The sequence below is a fragment of the Falco biarmicus genome, chromosome 2 (genome assembly GCF_023638135.1).
Source record: "Falco biarmicus isolate bFalBia1 chromosome 2, bFalBia1.pri, whole genome shotgun sequence".
NCBI classification, from domain to species: domain Eukaryota; kingdom Metazoa; phylum Chordata; class Aves; order Falconiformes; family Falconidae; genus Falco; species Falco biarmicus.
The window spans coordinates 93,777,618-93,801,352 of NC_079289.1; the positions used below are offsets into that span (position 1 = coordinate 93,777,618).

General features: G+C 38.4%; 2 protein-coding genes across 5 annotated transcripts in view; one reads left to right on the forward strand and one right to left on the reverse strand.

Moving 5' to 3' along the window:
* Positions 1-2,839, reverse strand: part of MOSPD2 (motile sperm domain containing 2) — a 37,343-nt gene extending 34,504 nt beyond the window's left edge. The window contains exons 1-2 of one of the 2 annotated variants that reach the window (XM_056327564.1): positions 2,683-2,839; positions 2,467-2,533 (exon numbers count right to left, since the gene is read on the reverse strand). In XM_056327564.1, the coding sequence (XP_056183539.1) occupies positions 2,467-2,533; positions 2,683-2,691 (76 nt within the window). In that variant the 5' untranslated portion in view covers positions 2,692-2,839. Of the gene's footprint in view, positions 1-2,197; positions 2,311-2,466; positions 2,534-2,682 lie in introns of those variants that run through there. The other variant, XM_056327565.1, reaches the window with a different exon arrangement.
* A 103-nt stretch (positions 2,840-2,942) lies between these two features.
* Positions 2,943-18,144, forward strand: FANCB (FA complementation group B). Of its 3 annotated transcripts, none has more exons than XM_056327563.1 (9): positions 2,943-3,040; positions 3,866-4,912; positions 5,878-6,030; positions 6,541-6,633; positions 10,994-11,122; positions 11,987-12,153; positions 14,206-14,660; positions 15,507-15,744; positions 17,674-17,835. In XM_056327563.1, the coding sequence occupies exons 2-9, from the start codon at positions 3,971-3,973 to the stop codon at positions 17,687-17,689; spliced, it is 2,193 nt and encodes a 730-aa protein (XP_056183538.1). In that variant the 5' UTR covers positions 2,943-3,040; positions 3,866-3,970; the 3' UTR covers positions 17,690-17,835. The 3 variants fall into 3 exon arrangements, with proteins under 3 accessions (XP_056183538.1, XP_056183537.1, XP_056183536.1); XM_056327561.1 differs by having other exon boundaries at positions 2,944-3,040; positions 17,652-18,144; XM_056327562.1 differs by lacking the exon at positions 6,541-6,633 and having other exon boundaries at positions 17,652-18,144.
* Positions 18,145-23,735: the final 5,591 nt, after the last annotated feature.

Here is a 23,735-nt window from a genome sequence, read left to right on the forward strand (position 1 = left end):
ATCAGACAGCATCTGCTAGTCTATTGGGCCAACAGGAACTTTTCAGTATTGGAAATATGCCTTATAAATGCAAGGGTTTTAATTATTAGGGATAAATATTCCTCACAAGAATAGAGGTTATCTTTCAAATACAGCTATAAAATTAACTGAAAACACTACCACAAGGTCTCAGTTAACATTAAACACTACTTTGCAGATAAGATCTCACAGTGGCCAAGCTTTGCCTCCAGAACCACTCAATGGCTATATTCGCTGAATAATTTCAGCCAGAAAATTCTCACACAAACTATGGGGAAATCAGCCAGTAAGGTTCCCTGACACTATTTTCCAAACTGTATCCGACTATAAAAACAATTCCTTGACTGAAGCACGTAAATGAAACTGTATAATTCAAAAAACCCCAGACTTTCCAGTGCTTTCAATTGCTGAACAAAACTCCTCCCATCCTACCTTGAAACACAGATAAAAAAAGTGACAGCTGCACCTGTCAGAAACAAAAGTGCCTGAAAATTTTATTCATTTTTTAGCACTTGCAGCTCACCTGTAAATAGAATTAAGTTCATCCTGTAGAGGCCCACAATTTTATGACCACACTGAACTTTCACAGTATCAATTTCTCTGTGTGCCTTGACAGTGCCCTTAAGTTTTGAAAGCAGACTAAATCTCTGGATATGAAACAATCATTTGTACCTTTACAAAGTTTTATGTTTGGGGGTGTCTGCAGACATGCACCTCCACACCTCTTTCCAATTAAGAGGAAACACAGAAAACGACATTTTAGAACACATGCAGTAAAGGCTGAAGGACCACAATAAAACTATGTGTTTTTCACAGTTGAAGTGGGTTTGACAACATTAATTTGCTTGTGACATTCTGAAATTTGAGGGAGGAATTTAAGTATGTAAACTCAACAAAAATCCTAATCCTATTTTCTTTAGAGGGCTAAGAGTCATAAACCACAACCCAAAAAAAGACCGAAAAAATGTGTTCAAAATACTGCAAATAGGATTACAGCTTATCTTGCAACAGTATTCAATTATTTTAATGGCTGTAAGGACCTGCCCAACAGAGGCTTCATTACAACTAGAGAAACTTGGGGAATTCCAAGTCTGTAAGGGATAGTTCAATTGAAAAGGTAGTACTCCCTGTTGACAGCAACTGTCCCAAAAGTTCTAGGCTTTCCAAAGCCATTTTTTATGAGAGTGACTCTGGTATATAAAATACAAAGCACGATGAATCACTTATTATTGGAAAGTATACACATTAACTGAAACTGAAAGCATAACAACAAAAATTATTTATAATTTAAGCTGACCCTCCACTCTCCAGAGCCTAAGCTTTAAGACTGCCAAAGACAGATCTTTATTCATAGAGAAATATCAAATATTAAAGTAAGCTTTCTCTTCAAGACACTATTCTAATTATTTTGTCATCTTGCCATAAATGCAGGTCATCTTTAACCACAGCCAAAGCAGTTTCCTTTATGAAAGTTAGCAGACCAACTATATAAAACGAAGTCATACCACCTTCAAGATCCTTGAAGTTTGCAACAAAAGTGCTATATCCAATCACAAATAAGTCATAAGAAGCATGCAACCCTTACATAAAAGCAGTAACTAGGTAACCTCAATAATTCTGATCAGGAATATCAAAGCAAGGCATGTGTTTACAAGATTGAGGCTTATATTAAAGATGACAGACGCAACTCCTAAACTATTGGGCCCCTACTATATTTGCATTAAAAATTGTTTAGAAGAATGTTTTTAACACAAAGTCTTTAGACAGTCATAATAAAACATACTGCTTACTGCAGTTGTTCGCATACTCTACTACTATATATTCTTCTATCATAAGCAATGCAAATCAACCTTGAAATGAAAGGAAACCCCTCGAGGCTTACCCTGGTACTCCTATCCCCCCCGGCATCCCCAGCACTTCCTGGCCTTCATTTACAAGTTTAAAAGCATCTACACTTCAGAATCGAGTTGGACATGCTGCATGATTTTAATTAAGGCCAGCACGAATTTGAAGCGCAAGTTACTCTCGAAAAACAACTCTTTCCTTGACAAACTGGTCGAGGTCAGAATTCTCTCCATCCCCCCACCACAGTCTATGTCCGAAACGCATCAAGCACAGCGGTGCCCCAGACCCCGCACCGCCGCCAGCCAAAGTCGCTGGGAGTCAAAAGGACCCAGACCTTTGCCCCAACACGTCCTGCTGCCCGAGACCGCCACCCAGCAAAGAGCATCCAGAGCCACCACAGAAAACCTCCTCCTCCGGGCATCATCCCCACCCGACAGCTTCGGCCACCTGAAGAAAAGACAGAAACACCCGCTCACCTGAGAAAGCGAGGACACTGGAAGCCCACAGGGGAAAAGCGACACCGGGCAAGCCCCAGAGCCCACAGCCACAGAGCGGGGCACACCGCTCCCCACCCGCCCTCCGCTCCGCCACCGAGGCGCTCACCTGGCAGGTGCTCCGCCTCGAACCGCCGCCGAGTCTCGCTTATCAGCGCGGCCTTGTCTTGTCGCTGCTGAGGGGACACAAAAACCGCGAGGGAAGTGCAAGGAAGGGAGAGGCCGGAGCCCAGGAGAGCTCCGGCCCCTCACCTGTGCAGCGGGCCCGGCCGCCGCCCCGCCTGGGGCTGGCAGCCGTGAGGAGGGCAGGCGCGCAGGGGCTTACCTCAGCCATGGTCCAGCGAGGCCGCCCGCACCGGCCGCGCGGCGACGGCGGGGCCCGCGAGCGCGAGGGGCAGACGGAAATGGGGATGGAGGCGTCGCGTGACCCCGGCAGGGGCGGGGCTTGCCGGCGGCCCGCCTCCCCCGCGGCGCGAGCGGAGGGGCCGGTGCCGGCGGGCACCCGGAAGCCTCTCGCGCGCTGCTGAGCCCCTGGCCCCGCCCCCGCGTCGCCCCCCCCCCTCCCCCGCCTCCTCTCCCATCATACTCTCTGTGGCGGGAGTTTCGGAGCGGGCGCGCGCTCTGCGCGCTTCCTCCCGCCTGACTTGAAGCGGGCGCGGGCACAGGGCGGCCGTTGGAGCTCGGTAAGGCCTCGCCGGTGTGGAGCTGTTGGTGCAGCGCCTCCCTGGGCTGGCGTTCTCTGTGGGCTGGCGTTCTCTGTGGGCTGGCGTGGCCCATTGGCGGGGAGGGGGTTAACGACTGTCAGCAGCTTTCAGGGGCTGGAGCTGGGCCTTGGGCCGCCGCTGCGGTGGGAGCCGCTCGGCGCGGGGAAGGTGGGCGGTGAGGCCCGGCCGCGGCTGCCAGGGCCGGGCGAGGGGCCTCGCTTCGTGCCCCGAAAGCTGAGTGAAACTTGGGGCGGCGGCTGTGGTTCGCTCTGGATCCCTGGGGTCTTGTCTGAGGGAGGGAGCGAGCGAGCCTACTTGAGGGAGCAGTAAGATGACTGGACTTTTCTTCAGAGAACTTTCACCTTAAGAGACTTTACAATTCTAACCAAGAATTAGTTATTAATAAACTCTACACCTGAGTGAAGGGTTTTAAATTCGAGAATTCAAAGCACCATTGCTTTCCAGTCTGCTCTGTATGTTTGTGGAGCTGACAGCTCCAGTCACACAAACCGCACTTGTTTGGTTTGGTTTCTTTCAATGTATATTATGTCACGTAGCTGTTGATGGGCAGCAAATTCATGCTTTGGTAAAGAAGTGCTAGAATACGTTTCTGAAATGTTTCTGTTAAGTACATCTCAGTACAACACTGCTTAACTGGATTTTAATGTGAGATTAAAACATATACTGACCTTGCAGTTACAAATTAGTCTGTGTCATTACTTTGCAATGTACTTTTTCTTATTCTTAAGGATCGGTTCAGCTAGTCCCAAAATAACTTTTTTTTATTATTATTCACTATTGTAGATGGAAGACATCCAGATAGGTTAAATTTCTGCGAAGAAATAATCCTGACAAAAATGGAGATACATATGGTTTTCTTGTAAACGATATATATATATAAAAAGATAAATGAAGATGCTTCTAAGTGAGCAAGAACAATTCTTGTCCTACAATGGCGAAGTCCTCATATTTCAGCTGTCAAAAACAAGACAGTTGGAAGAAACAGCTGATGAAACAATGAACTTATGTGTCAGAAGAATGGCATTCAACAGAGACACTAAGCTGTTTGTTGAGAAGTCTTCTGGAGCGTTCAGCATGCGTGCCAGTCACTTAAAAATTGAAATAGTTTGTTCTAGCTGCGTAATGGATTCCAGAACAGGGATTATCCTTCCCTGCGTTTTGGTGAAAAAGAAAAAACGGAACAATGCTGTCAAATACCTTCTATTGTTGCTTCACAACTCAAATCAATTTGAACAGTCTTTTCATTTTAAATTGGATTATGAGCTGAAAGAAGACATCAGGTTCTTTACTGGCCCTTCAGTCTTGTGGAGGCATGCCAACAAGCTGTTCTACATCTCTTCCAACACCTGCACGGTTCTAAGTGCTCCCATTCAGCTTTCTTCTGTTGTGTGGACAGGTGAAATTGAGGATGAAGGCACTGTTATCTTAGGGATAAGAACTGCTTGCCTGCCAGAAAATGAAGATGAGGATGAGTTTTCCACTTCAGACAGAGCCATCTGGGGTAGTGAGTTCTTTGGATATGCAATTGAAACACAAAAAATGCTAACTGGCACATGCTTTATGCCTCATGCTTACAGCAGAGTGGTATCTTCTGTGTATGTCTGCAAGAATAAGATACTGAAAAAACGGCTCCAAATATCACTTGTCGCCATAACCCAAAAGAATCAGCTTATTTGGTTCCAAGATGGTCTCCCTAAAGGTGTTTGTGAGCTTCCTTATGAGAAACCATGTTCAGTAAAACCAGCGGTAACCAATAGCAATGATTTGCTATTAATTGTGTCTTTTGCCTCTGGAGATATCTGTGTTGTACAGAGGAGAGACAGCTTACAGGTATTTATGGCTTAAACAGCTCACTTTTACTGCTGCATCTATTTTTTGTATATATTGTCTTAATAGAAGTTTCTGCAACTGAAAATCTACAAGTTTAATTTCTAAGTTTTTTTTGTTGTTATATTACTTTTGTTAAAATAACGTGTCTAAAGTATAAGGTTGTTTTGCTTTCATTGCTTGCTTATGTCTCTGAAAATAAATCCTGGATTCTATTCAATCCTACATTATATTTTATAAATCTGAGCCAAATTTTCTGTTGCTAATTGAAAAGTTCCATAGTATGAGAAGCTGAAGTTGTAAAGTAGTTATGAGTGTGCCTTGTGTTAAAGTGAAAATAAACAGGTATCATTGCAAAGCATAAACTTCCCATTGGAATTTAAAAGCCTTTGAGTCTCACTTCCTGCTAACAAAAAGCATTGTTTCATGAAAATGACAAGAAGAGGTCTTGCTTCTGTTTCCTAAAGTCAGGAGAGACAAAGTTAACTCCTAGCGTTTTGTAATACTTTGTCAAGAAGATTTACGTAAGTCAGGAAATGAAAGTTTGTCCTTTTTGGTCAGCAATGTTACTGTACAAATTTGTCTTTACCTCTCAAATATATTTAAGTGTGCACTGCAACAAAGGTATTTCTGAATGTCAGAGGTATAATGTCTTTAAGTGATTTGCAGGTGTTACTGGTTCTACATACATGTTACAGCATTCAGCTGTTTGAATACACTGAAAACTTGCATCTTCTCTGTAGTCTGTATTCTGCAAAGTGATCTTTAAAAAGAAATAGCTAATTTTTCCCAGAGTTATATAAGCTCTAAATGATGGCGTAAGAGTGAGAGCCTGAAACTTCTTAAAATACTGTATTCCATACACTTTCATAGGCTACCTTTTTTCAAAAAGCAAGCTTCACACAAAAAAAAATCTTAAATACAAGATTTATTCAATTACATGTATTTTAAAACCTTTTCTACTGTAGGTGGCCTCCAAATGGCAAAAAGTGAAATCTGTTCTGGTGGATGATTTTATTGGCTCTGGAAGTGAGCAACTGTTACTGCTTTTTGAGGATGAGTCCAATGCAGACCCCTTAAGTACATTCAAAATAACAGATCTTGGAGACGTCAACTATGCAGTAAGTTCAGCTTGCCTTTTCTCAGTTACTCAGTCTATGCTTACTAAAATAAGAAAACCTTAACAACTCATTAAAGTATTGGTGCAAAGTGAAACTGGATGTGTGCTGTGAAGTACCCTGAAGTTTGAACACAATATTCCCCTCTGTAATCATAAGTTATCTGAAGACATTATTCTACTTCCTTGATAACGTCAGTGTTCTTTTGGAAAATTAAGCCAAGGCAGATGAAAGTGCTTCACATATGTAACAGGTTTGCCACAATGCTTAACTTTTGGTCAAATGCTCTGAAGGCCATAGTGCTTGTTAATTATCTTCTCATAATTGGGTCTTTCCATTATGCAGTATCAAACACTTAACTGCTTTCAGAAGGTAAGATTTTTCTTTTAAAATGCTCACTGTTATTCTGCTTGTTTTCTGTATTTTTCCCCAGATTTTTATAATGCTGTGTAATAGCCTGTACCTTACTTTCAGCTTTTCAACTAATTCAGGGGGTTGTTTTGGTTTTTTTAGAGAGGTATTAATTATAAACGTGATGTGCCTACTGCAGAAGGATTGCAAGAAAATGGTTTGCTTACTGTCCGAGCCCTTGAAACAAGATTACAGGTTTGTACTTGGTAGTTCTGTATCGTTACATTATCTAAAGGGTGAGGTTTATGATACTGTTTTTATTAGAGAAGTAGTTCAGTGTTAACAACATTAAGTATCTGTTCTTCAATTAGTGGTAGTTTGTGTTCTTTCAGTTGTTACAAATGCATTTGGGTAATTGGAAGGGTCCAGTTTAATGTTAAATAAAGTTTTGAGATAATGTTGAAGCTATTCTAAAAAAGTTTCATAGCAGTCATTTTACTTGTAGATGTTTAAATACTAGTTTAATAAAATTAAAATGTTTACTACTCTTGTTCCACATTACACACTTGGAGGTAGCGTAGTGTCAGGTTCCCAGTGGGTGCCAATGAGTGGCAGTTAATCCAGCAAATAAAGAGTGTTACGGTCTGTTTCTTTGTTCATGGCCTTCAAGCAAGTTGGCTTTTACTTTTGCCCAAATTAGTGACTATGGTTATTTACCACCTGCTGATGCTTTTCCTCCTAATACTGGCAGCTTTATAAGCATAATTTTGCAAAGTACAGTAGGTAAAGCTAAAATGTATCCTTCTTTTAATTAGCATCATTTATAAAACAAGCGGGGGGGAACTTGCCAAAGTCCAAGTAATCAATGGGAATATATTACTGCTTTTCTACCTTTCATTCTGTTTAGTAAACACCCAGAATACTCTTCAAGATGTTCTCTTGTGATATTGTGCATTGGCCTACACCAAATGAGTAATAATTGACAAAAGAGTAAAAAAAAAAAAAAAATTACAGAAAGCATAAATACCAACCTGAGGCGATGATGTAAGGCTATTGTTAGTTTGCTAAGAGTTCTTTAAGTATGAGACAGGAGGTAATTATTTCCATCATTGGAGAATTAGTGAAAGCTTAAGTAGGATATCATGGCAGTTTTATTTCTAGCCTTAAAAAATAAAGCAAATTAACTGGCAAAAGTTTAGTACTAGAGGAAAAGGAGAACTATGACCCATTAGGAAAAGACTGAAAAAGATTTTTCTAGTTCTAATTATAAAAGGTGTCTAAAGGGATATTATGTACCTTCAGAAGATAAAAACTGTTTTTCAGAGAACACTGAACAGTAGGGGTTTTTTTTCCTTCCTGGAGGGCACAAGAAAGTAGAAGCTGGATTGGTTTTGAGGACCTTTTGAGGTTAATTCCAACCCTGCATTTTTTACAGTTCTTCAGTTTGCACATTAGAGGCCTCACTCGCTTTTACATGCAGAAGTTCAAGCTTCCTTCCAAATGCATTTTTTTCCCATTTCTGGATTCTTTGGGGTAGCCATATATTTTAAAATGGATTTGTTTGCTGCTGCGTTCTTTTCATACTCGATAATTTCCTCCTCTACAAAACAGAAATTAGTTTCAATCTCTCATTTGTTACTCCTGCCGCTGGTGTAATGAAGATTGCCTACCCTGCCATTGACGGCTAGGTGTTCCATGTAACTGTTCTGTGACCCTGTTCTTTTAATACACCAATGGGCTTTCAGCTGTACAGCTCTGTGAATCTGTTTGTTTATTTGTTTATTTATTTACAGATCTTTTTGATCTCTAATTTTGAAAGCCACATTCTAGCACAAACATTGTAAGCAAGTTGAAAATCTTCCTATGTTTTAGTGCTGTAAATCTGAAATCATCATGCTGATGAATTTGGAAGTAGGTGCAGATATTTCTTTTTAACCTTATTGTTGCTTCCTTATTGAAGTCACCCTTGTTCTGTATGTGTCCCTGAAAAGTGAAGTGCTCTTGCTGGGTTTTGTCATTTTGAATTTCAAGGAATATTGTTTTGATGTAATAATGCATGAATCCTGCATAGCTTGGGGATTTTCAAAGGTTATTTAGTCTTGAAGTGGTGCCTCTTGATATTTATCATCAAAATTCAGGTCTTTTAGAAACTTGCAATCAAATCATATTTTGACAGCGTCTATGGAATCTTGTCTTTTAGGGCAAAATGAAATAGCAGATGCAGCCCCTCTTCATACTCTGTTGCTTACCCCTTATTTCACAGCTGCAAAGCTGTTTTCTGGCCATGCGAGAACTTCAGCAGGACTGAATGGTGTATATAATAACTACATATAAGTAGGTTGCATTTAAATTATACACAGTAATACACATAAGTTGCATTTTGCTGTAGTGAGATTGAAAAATGTATCAGTGTGCATTTTTTAACTGTTCTATGTTTATCTTGTATACAGTCTTTTCTTCTCTGAAGTTTTTCTTTAACACTCATTTTAGTATCTTCTGAAAAAAACTTTCTTTGGCAGAGTACTGCAGTTATATTACAACAGCTGAGGTTTCAGGATTTCTCAAGGTTCTAGTTGGTTGGTTTGGCAGAAATACCATGAGTCAGAAGTGTGTTTTTATGTCTACTGGCCTTTCTTGCCCCCCTGCCCCCCCCCCCCCCCCCCAAGTATGTAACCGTTTTCTAAGGACTATAATGGCAAATTCTTTATTCTTTTACCTACGATTAACTTATGTCTTTTGATTTGGTTTGCCTGTTTTGGGACAGGTATATTTTAATCCTTAGTGCTGATTTATTGAATTGCTGCATTGTCTAATTTTATTGTTCTTATTCTGATAATGCTGATTTCGTGATGCATAGGAAGTTATTTAAAAAATGTTCTGTACATCTGATTTTTACTAATATTTTTAGTGTAAGTTTAAAGTATTTCTTTTTCCATCCATTGCTGTGGATGGGCCCATTTTCTTTTTGATTTTTTTGGTAAGGGATTTTAGTCACTTGAAAAACACAGAACCAATTATTTACCATATAAGCAGCTTCAGCCTATAGATCTCTGAATTATGGTTCCCTCTGGTTTCCTTGTCTACTTTTCCCATTTTACCTTTGCTTTTCCCAATATTTTTCAGGCTTATCAATTGTGAATCTTCTTTTCCATTTTCTTTCCTTTGTAAAAATGCCACAGTTCTTGGCTCAGTAGTTTTAGCTCTGTATGTATGGATATTTAGTTATTTATGAATACTGCAACTATAATTGCAGTATGTCAAAGTGTATGGCTGTTTTACTTACTTCTAAGCCTCTGCCTTAATTTGCTCTGCTTTTGACAGTGTTTCATTGGTTCTGTTGTTCATGCAGGATTTGCTCACAGCTCTATTGTGTTTAGCTCTTGACTGCCTTGTTTTTCTGTTGATTTTCTATTTTAAGGTGAGCTGGTTTTATTTTTAGTTTCACAGTGCAAGGACTGTGACTTCTGCTGATGCTTGTTACACAGTACATTTGGCATGTGGCAGAAAGGATGTGCGTGTTGGGTGTTCCAGAGTTAATGAGGGGTGCTACACAGTCTTGGGTTTGCCATGTGGGGAATTTCAGGTCTCTTTCTTGTGTTCTTTTATGAGGAAAAAGAGCTTGAAAAAGTCAGATTGGTCAGCAAGCATATGTCAGTGAACCTCTGGTCATTTTGATTGCTCTTCAGTCTGTGCTTCCCCATTTGCTTTCTGTTTCTGAGTTTTTATTCAGGAGTTGCTCACCAATGGGAGTAAGTAATGGTTTGGTATTCTGATGACCTTGATTAGGAAGGTATTGTATAATTGTCTTTGTTCTTAGCTCTTCCTTTTCTTCTCATGACTCAAGTCTGGAATCTGGTGCTTATGATGCATGGTTTCACAGGTGACAAATTTTTTACAGAATTTATGATGAAGTGCTACTTGCTCTGAATGTCTTTTTCCATTGCAGCTTGAGCAGAGGGCATCACTTTGCTTCCATGAAGTGCTTTTTACTCAGGCTTGTCAGTTGGTTATGATTGATCCTTATTTGGTTTTTTTGGGGGTAGGGAGGAGTGATGTTTGGTTTTGCATTCCAATTGTGTGTTTTGTTCTCTCCTTGGCAGCACTGAACTTCTCAGGATCTTGCTTTCCAGGGAATAGATTTTGAGGAGTTTTCTTAAAATCTAAGAAGCTGGTGCTGACATGCTGCTTTTTTTTTTTTTTTTTCAACTGAGACATAGCCTGCATGTACAGTAAACAGTCAGCTTTTCGATATATTTACTTGACCAATAATTAATATAAATCTGGAGAAGAAAACAAAGCTGATTATCAATGGAAAAGTGAAGCAGGAATAATAATGAAAGGCCTGACTATCAACGTAATTTGATAAAATTTAGCTTATAAGTTTGTGTTAAACTCTAGGTTTAATATTGAGAGGCCAAGATTCTTAGATTCATGTTTTGACAGCAGAGTAGCCTGATGAGCATTTTTTAGAAGCATTACTTGAGGAACACCAGATTCTTGATGTGTGATACTTGCATAAAAATGGAAAGCTGAAAAGATCTTGGCAGCCTCAACATCAGTTCTTATTTCCACTAGACCTATGCATGAGTCTAATGATCATTTTTATCTTTTACAGGCTGGTTGCACATCTATTCAAGAGCTACAGCAACATTTAGGACTCAAAAGGAGAGTTATTCTAGAATCTTGTAGAGCATTAATAGATCTTGTTGAGGAAAGAAACCATATTCTACCTACTGCAAAAGAGGTAAATTGCAGAAGAGAGTACAGATCACTTCTGACTTCTGCCAAGCAATTTGTAGAGGGTGCTTTATTCAGCCACTTGTTACTTTCACCAGTAGGGATTGCCAAAACTCATTACCCTGCTTTTTAAGTCTGGTTCATTAGCTTAGCCTGTCAGTGTATATAGATAAGATTAAATTTAGTTGTCTTTATTTGAAATTGATTTGCAGAATACCTCCTGACAACTGAGTCGTATGGAGGAGTAACCTGTAACAAAGAGTTAGTGGCAGTCGAGGGAGTGTACAGTCTTAATTGGCACAGTTGCCTAGATATGAAATATCTGTCTGTGATCCAGCATGTTATGAAAAATGAGCTGTCAGATCTGTGTCAGCAAAATGGATTATATAATGAAGGCAGAGTGAACTGTGGGCTGAGAAGGTGATGGAGGCTGGGAAAATGTTATGTTAATATGTTGCTCAAAAGAAGCCTCCTAATTTACTTGAAATGGAATTGATCTTCCTTAGTTAACGTTGTGGTACCTTTCAAGTCAGCCATGCTCAAACAACAAAATTTTGAGCAATTAATGCAGTAATATAAAATAAATTCTAGTATCTTAAATCTTCTTTGGACAATAAATTGTATGACAGATCAAGATTTATACATAATGTTTACACAGAGAGAATGAGTTGTGCTTTTCATGATATCATGTGTAAGAAAATGCAATTCTGTCTTTTGAATCTATTGTAAAGAATAAACTAGTTAATACAGATTTCACTTGATGTATCTTAAAAGCACTTCCAGGAATCATTTGTGGTAAAACACGAAGTAATGCAGTATAAAAAGAACTAATATCTCCATTTAATTTATCTAAAAAAACGTTTTCTGTAAGGAAGGTCTTGTCTCTCTCTGGGATGATGTAGAAAATCCTCCTCATTCTCTTAATAAAGAGACATCATTGGCGTCTAGAGTTCCAGAGCACTTCACAGAGAAATTGTGGCAGCGTGTTGTGGGTGACAGCTTGGTAGTTGGAGTAAAGCTAACTGAATCATTTTGCTTGTAAGTATATAAATTTATCTAATAAATTCATTGAATAGTTTTATAGAAACTGAATTTGCAAGTTAAACTCTGCAATAGCAAGAGTGGATTTTTGAGCTTTGAACATTCTCATTTTGAACATCTCTATATGAATTGTTTCAAGTTTGTGTCTTTGCCTGTGTTGTTGGTGCTGCTTGTCTCTCTCTAGCACTGTGCAAAACCCCTATGTTGTATAGCCAAAAATCAGTTGTCAGTGTAACCACATCATTATTGGAGGCTTTTTACAACAGTTTTCTTTGACAAAACTATGGCTCTTTGTAGTGTGTGTTGACATAGCTATGCTGACATCAGTATACTGTTAACATCTTGTCATTTCTAAAGAGTGATTTGCTTCAAGAAGCACAAAAGGAAACATTTTACGTTCTCTGATGAACTTAATACACAGCTTTTGAATTAACTATGCTACAGCCAAGTAGCCAATCAAATAAAATATTTGCTAAGTTTATGTATAGTGTAACTTATGTGGAACAATCGGCTATACGATATTTAAACTTTCAAAAGGATTTGTTTATTCTTCTTATGATCTTTAAAATTATTTGTTTATTCTGTTCATTTTAATTGCTTAGTTCTAGGTGTAAACACTACTTGTGTCACTTCCCCCTTACAGGGAGGGAACTAATTTGGAACACAGTTTAAAAATACAGAATTACATGAAACATAAATTTGCAATGTGCGTTGTGTAATATAGTTTGGTGGAGTCAGAACTTACCTTTTGATCTATATTCCCACCAGCAGCATAGCCGAGACTGTTAGGGTAAGCTTAAAGACTTACTGATGTCACTGAAAATCATTCAAGTGGTTATGAGGGAGCTGACCTCTTACACCCTTTGGCCATTCTGCTGGAGCTGCGTGTGTATTATTTCTCAACTGCCAGATTGCTATAATTCTACAAGAAAGTTGACCTGATCTTCATGACAACCTCTGTTAAGAGCCACTGAGGCAAGAGATTGTTTTTGCCTTTCCCGTGTTTATTCTTTTAGCTTTGATGATGATGGCTTTTTTTTTTTTGAAAATGTAATATTTCATTCCTGTATAGCTTCAGAAATTCTCAGAAGATTTGGAATAATTCTTTAAAAACCAGCAGCAATATTGCTCTCCCCAATTTTTACAGCTGAGAAAAGACCTGTGAAGATGAAGTCATTTGTCACAGGTTACCTGGCAGGCTACCATCAGAACCTAGGTCTTCTGGGCTCCACTTCAGTACTATATACAACCACCTGTGGTTTCGGGGAATAGGACTTGCTTTCTCTCCACCCCCAACACTGTAAATCTTTATTACTTTTGTGCTTCCTACTAATGCACAATTGCAGTGATGTTTTAGATTGCTTTATGATGTGATGATACTTCTCCGTAAAGAAAATTAGACGCTCATAAGACTTTCAGATGTCAGTGACATCTTGAGAGTGAATTGATTCACAGAATGAAATATTAAGAGAGGATCTGAAATGGTAATATTAGGATTTCACTGAAAGAACCCTGTGGTGAATAAATAAAATACTTCATACATTTCAGGAAATTGCTGTGTTTTTAAGGTAATAGTAATTTAAACCCTTTATTTTACTCTCTACATTCAATTTTGAATATCTGTATAACAATATAGAACATCAGAAGAGCTTTTAGTCCTCAAAGAGGGCAGAATCGATACTTTATGTAATTCTTTATTATAAGAAAGTTAAGTCTTTAAAAATAAATTATAAATGTCATAGAGTATCTGCATGGAATTTCAACGTTTTCAGGGTGAATTAAACATGCAAATTCTTTCAGTTGAAATGAAGTATCTAATTCCTAAAAGCTCTTAGAAAATTCAGTCCACATTTTCAAAATCTTCATGCTAAGCTTAGATGAAATAGTCATTTGAAGGAGTTACACTCTGCACAGTCTGTGACTTAACCTGGAATGATGTTGGACTTTGTGGTAGTCTTAAATGTCTGTACATATCTGCAAAGTTCTGATTATTTGTCAGAAGGAAAAATACAAACTGGGAGTGCAGTCATCTTGTATGGATTTTTGCAGGTCACTGAGTGATGTCAGTCTATCTTTAGTGATGGATCAAGACTCCTCTTCAATTTCTCCGATTATCAAGTGTCGAAATAAAATCATTAAGCTGAACAAAGCCTTCTCAGCGTTGGCCATCGCCTCATGTCAAATTGAACCTCCTCCAAAAAAGATGAAATTGGACTTGCATAACAAGAATGATCTGAAAAAAGAGTTTCCTAAGAGATGTTCAAGGGTTCAGCTTGATGGAGCAAAGACAGTTATTGCTGTTACCAGCCTTTCACCATTGCTGGCATTTCATCATGTATGTTGCATAGTTCTTCTACATGCGAAGAAACAAAAGCATCAAAATGATAGTTTACAGGAGAGCAAAAAGATTACTGTACTCTGTGGGAAATTTTTGTTAAGCCTGGAAGATATTTCAAATGGAAAATATTCAGTAAAGATGATCAGGGATAGTAGTTACTGTACAGGTAAATGGCTTTTTAGAATTTGGATTTATAAATATATGGTTGAATCTTCTGTTTGCTTTAGGTGATGACAAAGTGGGTTTTCAAGGTGTATTCACATCTGTCACTTTGGACACAAACTGCATAGACCTGTTGGGAGTTAAAAGCTGGGTGAAAAACAGGATGGAACATTTTTCAAATGGAAAAAATGTTAAATGAGTTGCTGTAAGGTTTTGTGCTAGCGTTGGTGCCGAAGTACATCCAGAAAGGTTAATTTTGAAGATGTCCAAGTACAGAATGCTAAAGCCTGAGTTTTGTCTATAAATAAGATACTGTTGATTAAATACTATGTCAGAAAAAAAAAATCTATATATTACCTCTTAAATAATACTAAAGAAATCGACGCTTTTCCTATTCTACATGTCTAATAAGATAATTTTATTTTCCTTTCTTTTAATACTCCTGATTGAACTGATTTTGAGCTGGGCTTCCACTCGTGTAGTGAAATATCCTTTTGATCGTTTCCGATTAATTATGTTTTCTTTCTTCCTTTAATGCTGTGTCATTAGCTGAGGCCAACATGTCGTCTTACAATCACAGGAGACTATTAATAGTATTCTTTTGGCAAGGTGTCATTTATCTTTAGAGCTTTGATTATATAGGTGGGGCTCTGTTCATCAGCTAGCTGTTTTGCTTGACAGAAGTACATGTAAGAATTTAGGTAAGAAGAAAATTCCCAAAGTGTACCTGAATGTAGGTGCAAACCCTTCATGTACAGCTGGCAGTGTGAATCAAAAATCTAAGCAGATATAATGCCTGCAACATGGTCAAAATATTTAGGTCAAATATCTTTACTGTATTTTCTTGCAGGTTCCATGGAAGATATACTTGCTGTTCTTGCAGTCTCTGTCAGGTTCTCCTTTCAGATTGTGTCTTCTGATTGCACATTGACTCCAGTAAATTCATGGTTACTCGGGGAAATGGAGTGCACACCATTTAAGGAATGCCATGACAACATATTTTGTCATAAAGCAGGAAATGTGTATGGTACAGTTTTTAACTGGACCCTGAAAAACCCATGTGAAGGAGTTCTAACATTATTTTGCAGGTAAAATTGCTCCAAGAGTAGAGTATATTCATCTTGCATACCCAATTTTTTATCTTTACACTAATTCTTACTGGTACTATAAACAACAGCCAAAATCATAACCAATAGGCTTCCCATATGATGATATGATAGCCATTGTTTAATTTTGTCTAGGCTAGAACACAGAAATACAAGCCAAGACTCCTTTAGCATCTGTTTGGTACTATTTCTTTTGCTCATTTCACTGCATCATAATTTTATATTCTTTTTCCTTACACTGTTCTTAGTATTATATATAATTTATCTACAGCATGTGCTGATTTTTTTTAAAAAATTCCTTACAGGGATGTTGAAACAAAAAAACTCAAAAAAACAGCAAACCCCAAGTTACACTAGATTTACATTTGTTGCTATGTGACTTTGTAGTTTGGTACTGCAGCATAATTTTAGTCTAATTTTGTACATGTTTCTGATATATTTATTTCCTATCTGTCATGATTTTGAAAGGGAAATAATCAGTAGAGTCCCCATGATTTCCTTTTCTTGTGTAGATTCTTGGATGAATGTCTACATTTTCTAAACTAGGCTAAAGAAGTTAATACTGCCATAATTTACAATTTAGCTGGGTAAGGCTCACAACATAAAGTTACTTTTGAAGTATTGACAAATGTTGACTCTCCTGAAGAGCTCAAGCTAAAACAAAAAGAAAAGCTGTATCTCTTGAGTCTTGAATTTATAGTGAAGTTCAGTATTTTACTCAGATTAGGAGCTGATTTCCTTCTTTTGTGTAAGAAAGGCTGAAATGTTTAACAAATCAATCAGTGATATTTTAAGCCTCAGGACTTTTGGTTCCTTTTGAAAAGTTAGGTTACTTGATATTATTCCCTTTTGATCCAATTCTGTGTTAATAGTTACTGAGCTGCATGCTCATGGTGTAACCATGATTATATTTTCTGGATCTTTTTTTTCCATTTTTGGATTAATCATTTATCCAGCTAGGATATTTCTGTGATAGGTGGGAGCTCCAGACTATTCTTTTTCACATCCTTTTAGAACCAAAATAAACCGTATTTGTTATAAGTAGTGGAACATTAAGATAACTACATTGAAATAGGATTACTTTAAGGAAAAATGCCTTTCTGAACTGTGTGAGAAAAATAACTACTTAAACATGCATGGGTGGGGGGGTGTTGGGTTTTTTTGTTTGTTTTGGTGGTTTGTGGGGGTTTTATATATTTTCTTTTCCTTTGCCATCAAAAGACATCTTCTGAGGAGTTTATCTGGGAAAACACTGAATATAAGACTTTGGACAAAGTCTACAGTCCTCTTAGAATGAGGACTGCATCACATATGCTACACTGGTATCCAGGAGAGTAGGTTCTCTGGTGATTACCAGCACTATTTTATCTTGGTTTCTTAATAATTTTGAATGTCTGATTTTTAAATGGTTGCTGGAGAGAGAAAGTTGCACTTGAAAAGGACAGACTGTGGGCCACCTAATAGCCATGCTGTACATACCTATTGATAGCAACAATCCGTGAATATAAGTGACTTTTTTCTGCCCCAAAATGTAGACCAGACAACACATTTCCTTTGTGTTATTGCACGTGGCCTTCATGTACAATTAATTGCTTCTTAAAGAAACAAATGATGCATATGTAACCCTAATTATCAACATATATTGTAGTAGAGAATATTTATGTTGCTGAAATTTGCTTAGTGTCAATTCTTTTGACATAGAGTTGCTAGCGTGCGCACCATTAGAAAGCCCTTGCTTACTCTTGTATGTACAGTACACTAAATACTTCATAATCAGCATAAGTTTTTCTCTGTTTGATTTTAAGTAGCTTTGTTTTATTTTCCACTATAGAATTTTGAAGATATAAGGTAGCTTTAATGATAACAAAAATGATAATCTTATTTTACAGAAATCTGACTGTCTTGTTCCAGTGCCTTCATAGCCTGACTAGAGTTCTCCCACCAAACTGTGATGTAAAACTCCTGAGATCTGGAAGCAAAAGCGTACTTACTGAACAGTTAGCACTGGCTTTGGAGAGAGAAATGCTCACCTTAAGGAGTTCTTTCTTCTCAAAAGAAAGTAAAGTGGAAAACAATTTGACATGGGGGACTGAGCCTGGCAAGAAAATCAGTGATGCTTCTGCGGCTTCTTTACTGGACAGTGAGGAAGGAGTTCAGCAGTTCAGAAAGAAGTTTCAGAATGAACGGGAAGAGAGCGTGCTAAGTATGAATCAAACATTGAATGGTGCCCTTTACCAGGAAGTTGCTTTGAAAATAGTAGAAGCTCAGCTCAGTTCAGATACGATTGTGTGGAGGCTGAGCAAGTCCTAGAAACTCTTCACTAAATTTATGTTGAATAACATTTTATTAAAATCATACTATTAAATAATATTTATATTTTGATGGGTACTTATATTACTTTTTTCTGCCCCGAAATGTAGACCATGTATTTATTCTATAGCTCAGTTATTTCTACAGATAAATACTGGTATTTTGGTTGATGAGTTGTAGCTGATTTGGCAAGAATTTATATTAAAGCTATCAGAGTCATTTTGTTACAGATTTCAAAAATGTTATTTTTAAGGTATTTTCTAATCAGGCCTATTCCAAAATCATAATTATTGAACTACAAATGAACTATATTAGAAAAAAATTAACAAGCATGTACTGTCTAAAATAGTTGTATTAAACTTGAAAGATTACTGTTTATATAGGTAGAACTTAAGCTTTTTTAGAAATCTTAAGACAGCTATAGGAAAGATCGAAGTTAAGCAACCAATTTTAATTCATAATTTGAGTATGGGCTTTGACAAATTCAAAGAGGCAGCAGCTTATCTTTGTGACATATCAAAGCCTTTTAAATTACTTTTAATGATACTACTTGAGGAAGAAAACACTGATTGTGCCTTACAGCCCTGTCTTCTAGAGTCCACCCTCAGATCTGAGAGATTTTGGAGCATTTATTGGAGATGGAGAACCAGATCAGGCCTCTTACAAAATTCAAGAACTCATGAGGATTCACTCTAGTAAAACATCTTTAGGTCTGAGAGGTCCATTCTCACCCAGAATCTAGTGGCAGGACTGATCTCATTGGTAAATCCTGGAGGAACCTGTCCTTCCTTGGACATTAACTTGGCTTCAATGTCAGAAGATTGTTTGCTCATTCCCTGAGTCTTAAGTGGCTGCTGATACTAGATGCGCAGTGGGTTTGGCCTATCTTAAGTATCTTAAATAATGGGCAACTCTTTGCCTGTTATTCCTGCCTTCTGTGGTTTGAACTATGCATCCAGGAAGAGACGTGCCTATGATCTTGCAGATAGTACTTGCTGTGGTAGTTACTTTTCAGTCATTTCTCCCCCACCATTTTTCAGTTTCATAAGGGGCAGAATGCTCAGAAAATCCCAAATCACAATAATTTGCTTCCTTTTATCTCGGCTTTATGTAAGCAAACCATTCCTAGTGTTTGTCACCGTTTTTCTAAAGCTGTCAAAATGTTGCTTTTCAGTTTTCCTGTAAAAAGTTTTAATAGTTAACATCTGCAGCATGCACTCTGACAATACAAGTTTGACAGGAGGAATGGAGAGTATTTATTGTTGACTCAAAGGAACACTGATACTTCAGAATAATTCTGTGCCTTTTTTTTTTCATCAGAAAGTTCAAATTCTGTATGTATGTCCTCTAGAAGCATTAGAGTGGTGGTTTTTTTCAGTCTGAGGCATCTTCTCACATTGGCAACAGGAGTAAACAAATGCACTTCTAAATGCAAAGCACTAGCTAGAGAACAGTAAATAAGAGAATACTGCTTTGTAAGTTCAACCCAGTTTAGTGATGTAGTCTCACTTTTGAGATACTCAAAGTATTAAATATCTCCTTTTTGGCTATATAGAAGGGAAATTTTGCATTAAGATGTCAAGAATACCTTAAGAAATTGTCACGGGTTTTTGAAACTCGGCATTTACTGGATGAGAAAGAATTGTTTAAAAAAATGCAAACGTTTCTTCGTTAAGCTGTGGTTCTGCTCAGCCCATGGTCAAAGCTTAAGAGCTCATTGTCAGGACTTGGCAGTCACTTGTCACTGGAATTTGCAGAAGAACATTCCTGGTTATAAACACTTAAATGAAGCGAAAAATCTCAAAGTGCAACCCTGTAGCTTGCAGCTAAGGGCAAGACCTTGGTAAACCAGCTGAGCAGAAACTTTCAAAGCCACAAAGCTACTATTTAGCTCAGGGCGCTTCAAGGAGTTTATGAAAAGTGGTGTACACAGTTCAGCTGTTAATTTTCATTAGCACTAGTGTAGCAGCCTGGCGTCATGTAACTACCTGTCATATGTTTGTCTGTCTTCAAAGAGAAACTTCCACTTTTGTTCACATGCCTTTTGAACTTATAGTGTGGGACAAAGGAAGAGAAGCGTCTAAGGTCATAAGTTGCTAGTTTCTTAATTCCATGGAGCTGGGGCAAATGAAGCAAACAGTGAAATCACAAAAGCGTGGAAGTGAAATTATTAGAGTAGAATAATAACACGTACGACAACATGTTCCTACTGAAGAGTCTTCCCAAAGGCATAAATGCTTCGTTTGCATATCATCAGATGAGATCATCAAAAGGATTTCTAACAGCTCTAAGATTCTGGGGAGTAGTTCTCCAGCTGACTGGTAATGCATAATGACAGCTTTCAGTGGTAGTGATGCAATTGGGAGCTACTGTCATGTGCCGAATCTAAAAGTCTGCTGGAAATTCTTGGAAGGTTTATGCTGGCGTGGGTGGGTTTTGGCCATGAATAATGGAAAAATGAATGAGTTTGAAGAAAGGTTCAGGCTGTCTAGAATCTTCAAGTGGCAGCAGTGGGAACTTTGTTTAGAGATACTTGCTTTCCTAAACTTGACTTTCAGAGGTAAAAGCAGCTAAAGGTGTTAGCCTTCAGTTTATTTGGTCTATCCTGATGATTAATCTCAGCAATTCTTGGAAGTGAGTTCTTGCACTGAGTGAGTTCTGCAAGTACTTTTCTGAGCAAGTCACTTGAGAAATTAAATCGGTTAGTAGCAGCGGCAGTCCTAGGTGCTGGGTATTAGTATTGCCAAGAAAGAATGATAAAATATTTGGATGCTTGATTCTGTAAATTCCTTTTTCCATGATAGCAGATCAAGTTGGGAGAAGTACAGATCGCAACCAACAGAAAGCCTTTTGTTACTAAAGCTGTTACTAATAGCAGATAACTTTTCCCACAAGGCATTCACTTACTTTCACACATGTAATTACTCTCGAAGAGCAATAACTTGGAGGCCAATCCCAACCCCTGGGACCTCCAGCTCCTAGGCAGGTAGTTAAGAAAGTCCCTTGAAGAACATTTTGCTTCATCAGGTGTGTATATGTAATCCTGTATTTTTTTTTTTTTTTGTCTGGATATAGCAACTGCTTCCTGCTTGTACATGATCCAAGTTAATGCAACCCATGGTGGATTATACTAACGTGGGTAGTGGCTTTGTACACAGCCAGCAGGCCCTTTGGTGTTCTGAATTTACCAGTTCTGATGGATTTAACAGGACAGCTGGTCTCCAGAGCTTACCAGTTCCTGGGAGACTTTCACATGCTGCTTCTCAGCATGTAATCTAACGTAATAACCATTCCTCTATCCAGAGCTGTAGAACCCCTTCACACTCATACAGAAGGGCCTTTATCACATATAAACTTTTGACAACGTAGTAAAATGATGCTCAGAGCTAACTTTTCTTGACCCCAAATTATCAAGAAAACATAGTTTTGATTTCTGAAACCAGCAGATGTCTGTGGTTTCTGGCAGGTCTCTATAGGAATGGTTCCAGTCCTCGGGCCAGGGCAGTGATCAGTGTGTAGACATGTACCTTGCAATTGCTCTATTACTAACCCATTTCAAACGACTGGGATGTGCAAGGGAAGCCTGGCATAGGAAGCGTGAGCTGTCATGCCTAAATGCACTCTTATGTCCATTTTAGCACTTCTAAAGTCAGCATGATTTAAGGCCCTAAGAAAAGGGATTGTGTGTCAAAGAGCTCTATTATACCAGCTTGGCTGGAAAACCAAATTTACTTATTACAGTGATTTTTCTCTGTCATTCTCAGGCCTATCAGGCAAGAGAAACTTGTTTGCTCTAGAGTAGTTTCTGTTGTTAAGTTTGTGTGTTTGTGCGCATATGTTTATATTTCAGATAAACTGACAGGTTGCCAGGTTGTTTGTGGTAGTGAGAGTTAAGTCTCTCTGTTACTCATTTTTGTTTTCCCACAGCTTTTGACAATTTGGGAACTGTGACTGCTCTCTTCTGAATCATGCTGACTCTGCTAAGCCAAAATAATAATGCTAGCATGTTTATCCATGAGCCAGTTATTCATTAGAGGCTATTAACAAAGATGATAGGGTCAGCAAAAGGAGTATGCGAATAGTGGTAGTTTTCTTTTCCTCTCTTCTCTACTTCCCTGGGAAACATGAAGTTTTAAACAAATGGAATGTGTCAATGCAAGGATTTAAAATCCTGAATAGATGTAAAGGCATGGGTTTGAGCATTTGGTTGTTGGTGAGTTTAGTTTCTTTCGGGTTTTGGTTGGGTTTTTTTTCCATACTCTTCTCTGCACTCTAGGCATGCCACTGAGTAGGAACAAGGTGATCATCTTGATCAGTACATAGTAGGAGTTTCTAGCCAAGAGAAAAGCTATACCAAATCCTCCTGTGGGAAAGGCAAAAGAGTGGGAGGTTTACTGCTGCTGTTTAGTCATAATAATTATTGCTTTAAGGAGGTGATACTACTTTGGTCTTTTCTGTGACCTCAGGTTTCTGGTATGTGACAACCTTACCTCTTGAATGTATTGAGAAATTCATAATTCATAGGTGCAAGACGGCAGCTGCATGTTTATAAATCACTTGCTTAGATCAAAGACTGCCAAAGCGTCAAGTCTGCGTCAGTCCCATTGCTGCCTGAAGTCCTATGTTCACAAAACGCTGTTGCTTAACTGGTATTTAGGTCAGATGCACAGGTTGGTAAAGCAGTCTCAGGTTAACTAATCCTTCTCTTTATCGTCTAAATGGAGAGGTGGTGAATCATTTGCCCTGCTGTGATCCTTAACCACACAGACGTATAAAGGGAAGCGCTTTGTAGTGAGTCCTTCAGAGCAGCATGTGCTGCCTCTGTACCTGCCCCCTTTCCTCTCCCCAGAGCCCCTGTTACAGTTTTGAACCGAACATGTGATGTCTTCGTTTGTAATCCTGCCTTTGAAATGTTCTTGAGCGTGAGGGGAAAAGCAAAAGCTGCCAAAACCTTCCAAAATTCATGGCTGGTGGGAGTCCACTGTTTCTGTACAGTCTGTACTATTCCCTTTGCACAGGCTTTACCAATGGTGTATTTTGAGAGCCTTCATGCTTCCCAGCCCTTTTCACCCCAGTAATCGTATACTGAAGACCAAAAAGACAATCTCTTCTAAAATGCAAAAAATTAACTTTGTCTTGCTTTGTCATGTAGGAAACAGGTATATTTTCTTTTCTGAGGGATATAACTCTGCTAAATCAGATAATCAACAAAAGTCAAGTCCATGATGCAAAGCCACCTTGATGAAGCTTTCAAGTGTCTGGGGCACTTGAGCAAGTAATCGTGCAACACAAAACCCCATTTCCTCTCCACACCCCTGACCTGCCCCCCCTCCCCAGCTGAGTACTTCATCACTGTTGGATTATTTTTTTAAAGATACCTGCAATTAAGGCTTATTCTTAACTCAGCTGTACTTACTGGCAGTGGATTTTAATGGTGCCTACAGCATTTTAAACTTTTGCTTTAATATTGCTTCTTAACCTCATGTAAGAAAATTCAGCACTCGCTGGATGTGTTAGTGTACTACTACAATTTTTAATCTCTATTTGGATGTGAATTTTTAATGCACAAGCTTTGTAAAAATTGAGAGTAGTGAACTTCTGAGGGTTTTGGCAGGAACTTTCTCCTTTTTCCAAAGTAGTATGAAATTTCCTAGTAATCAAAT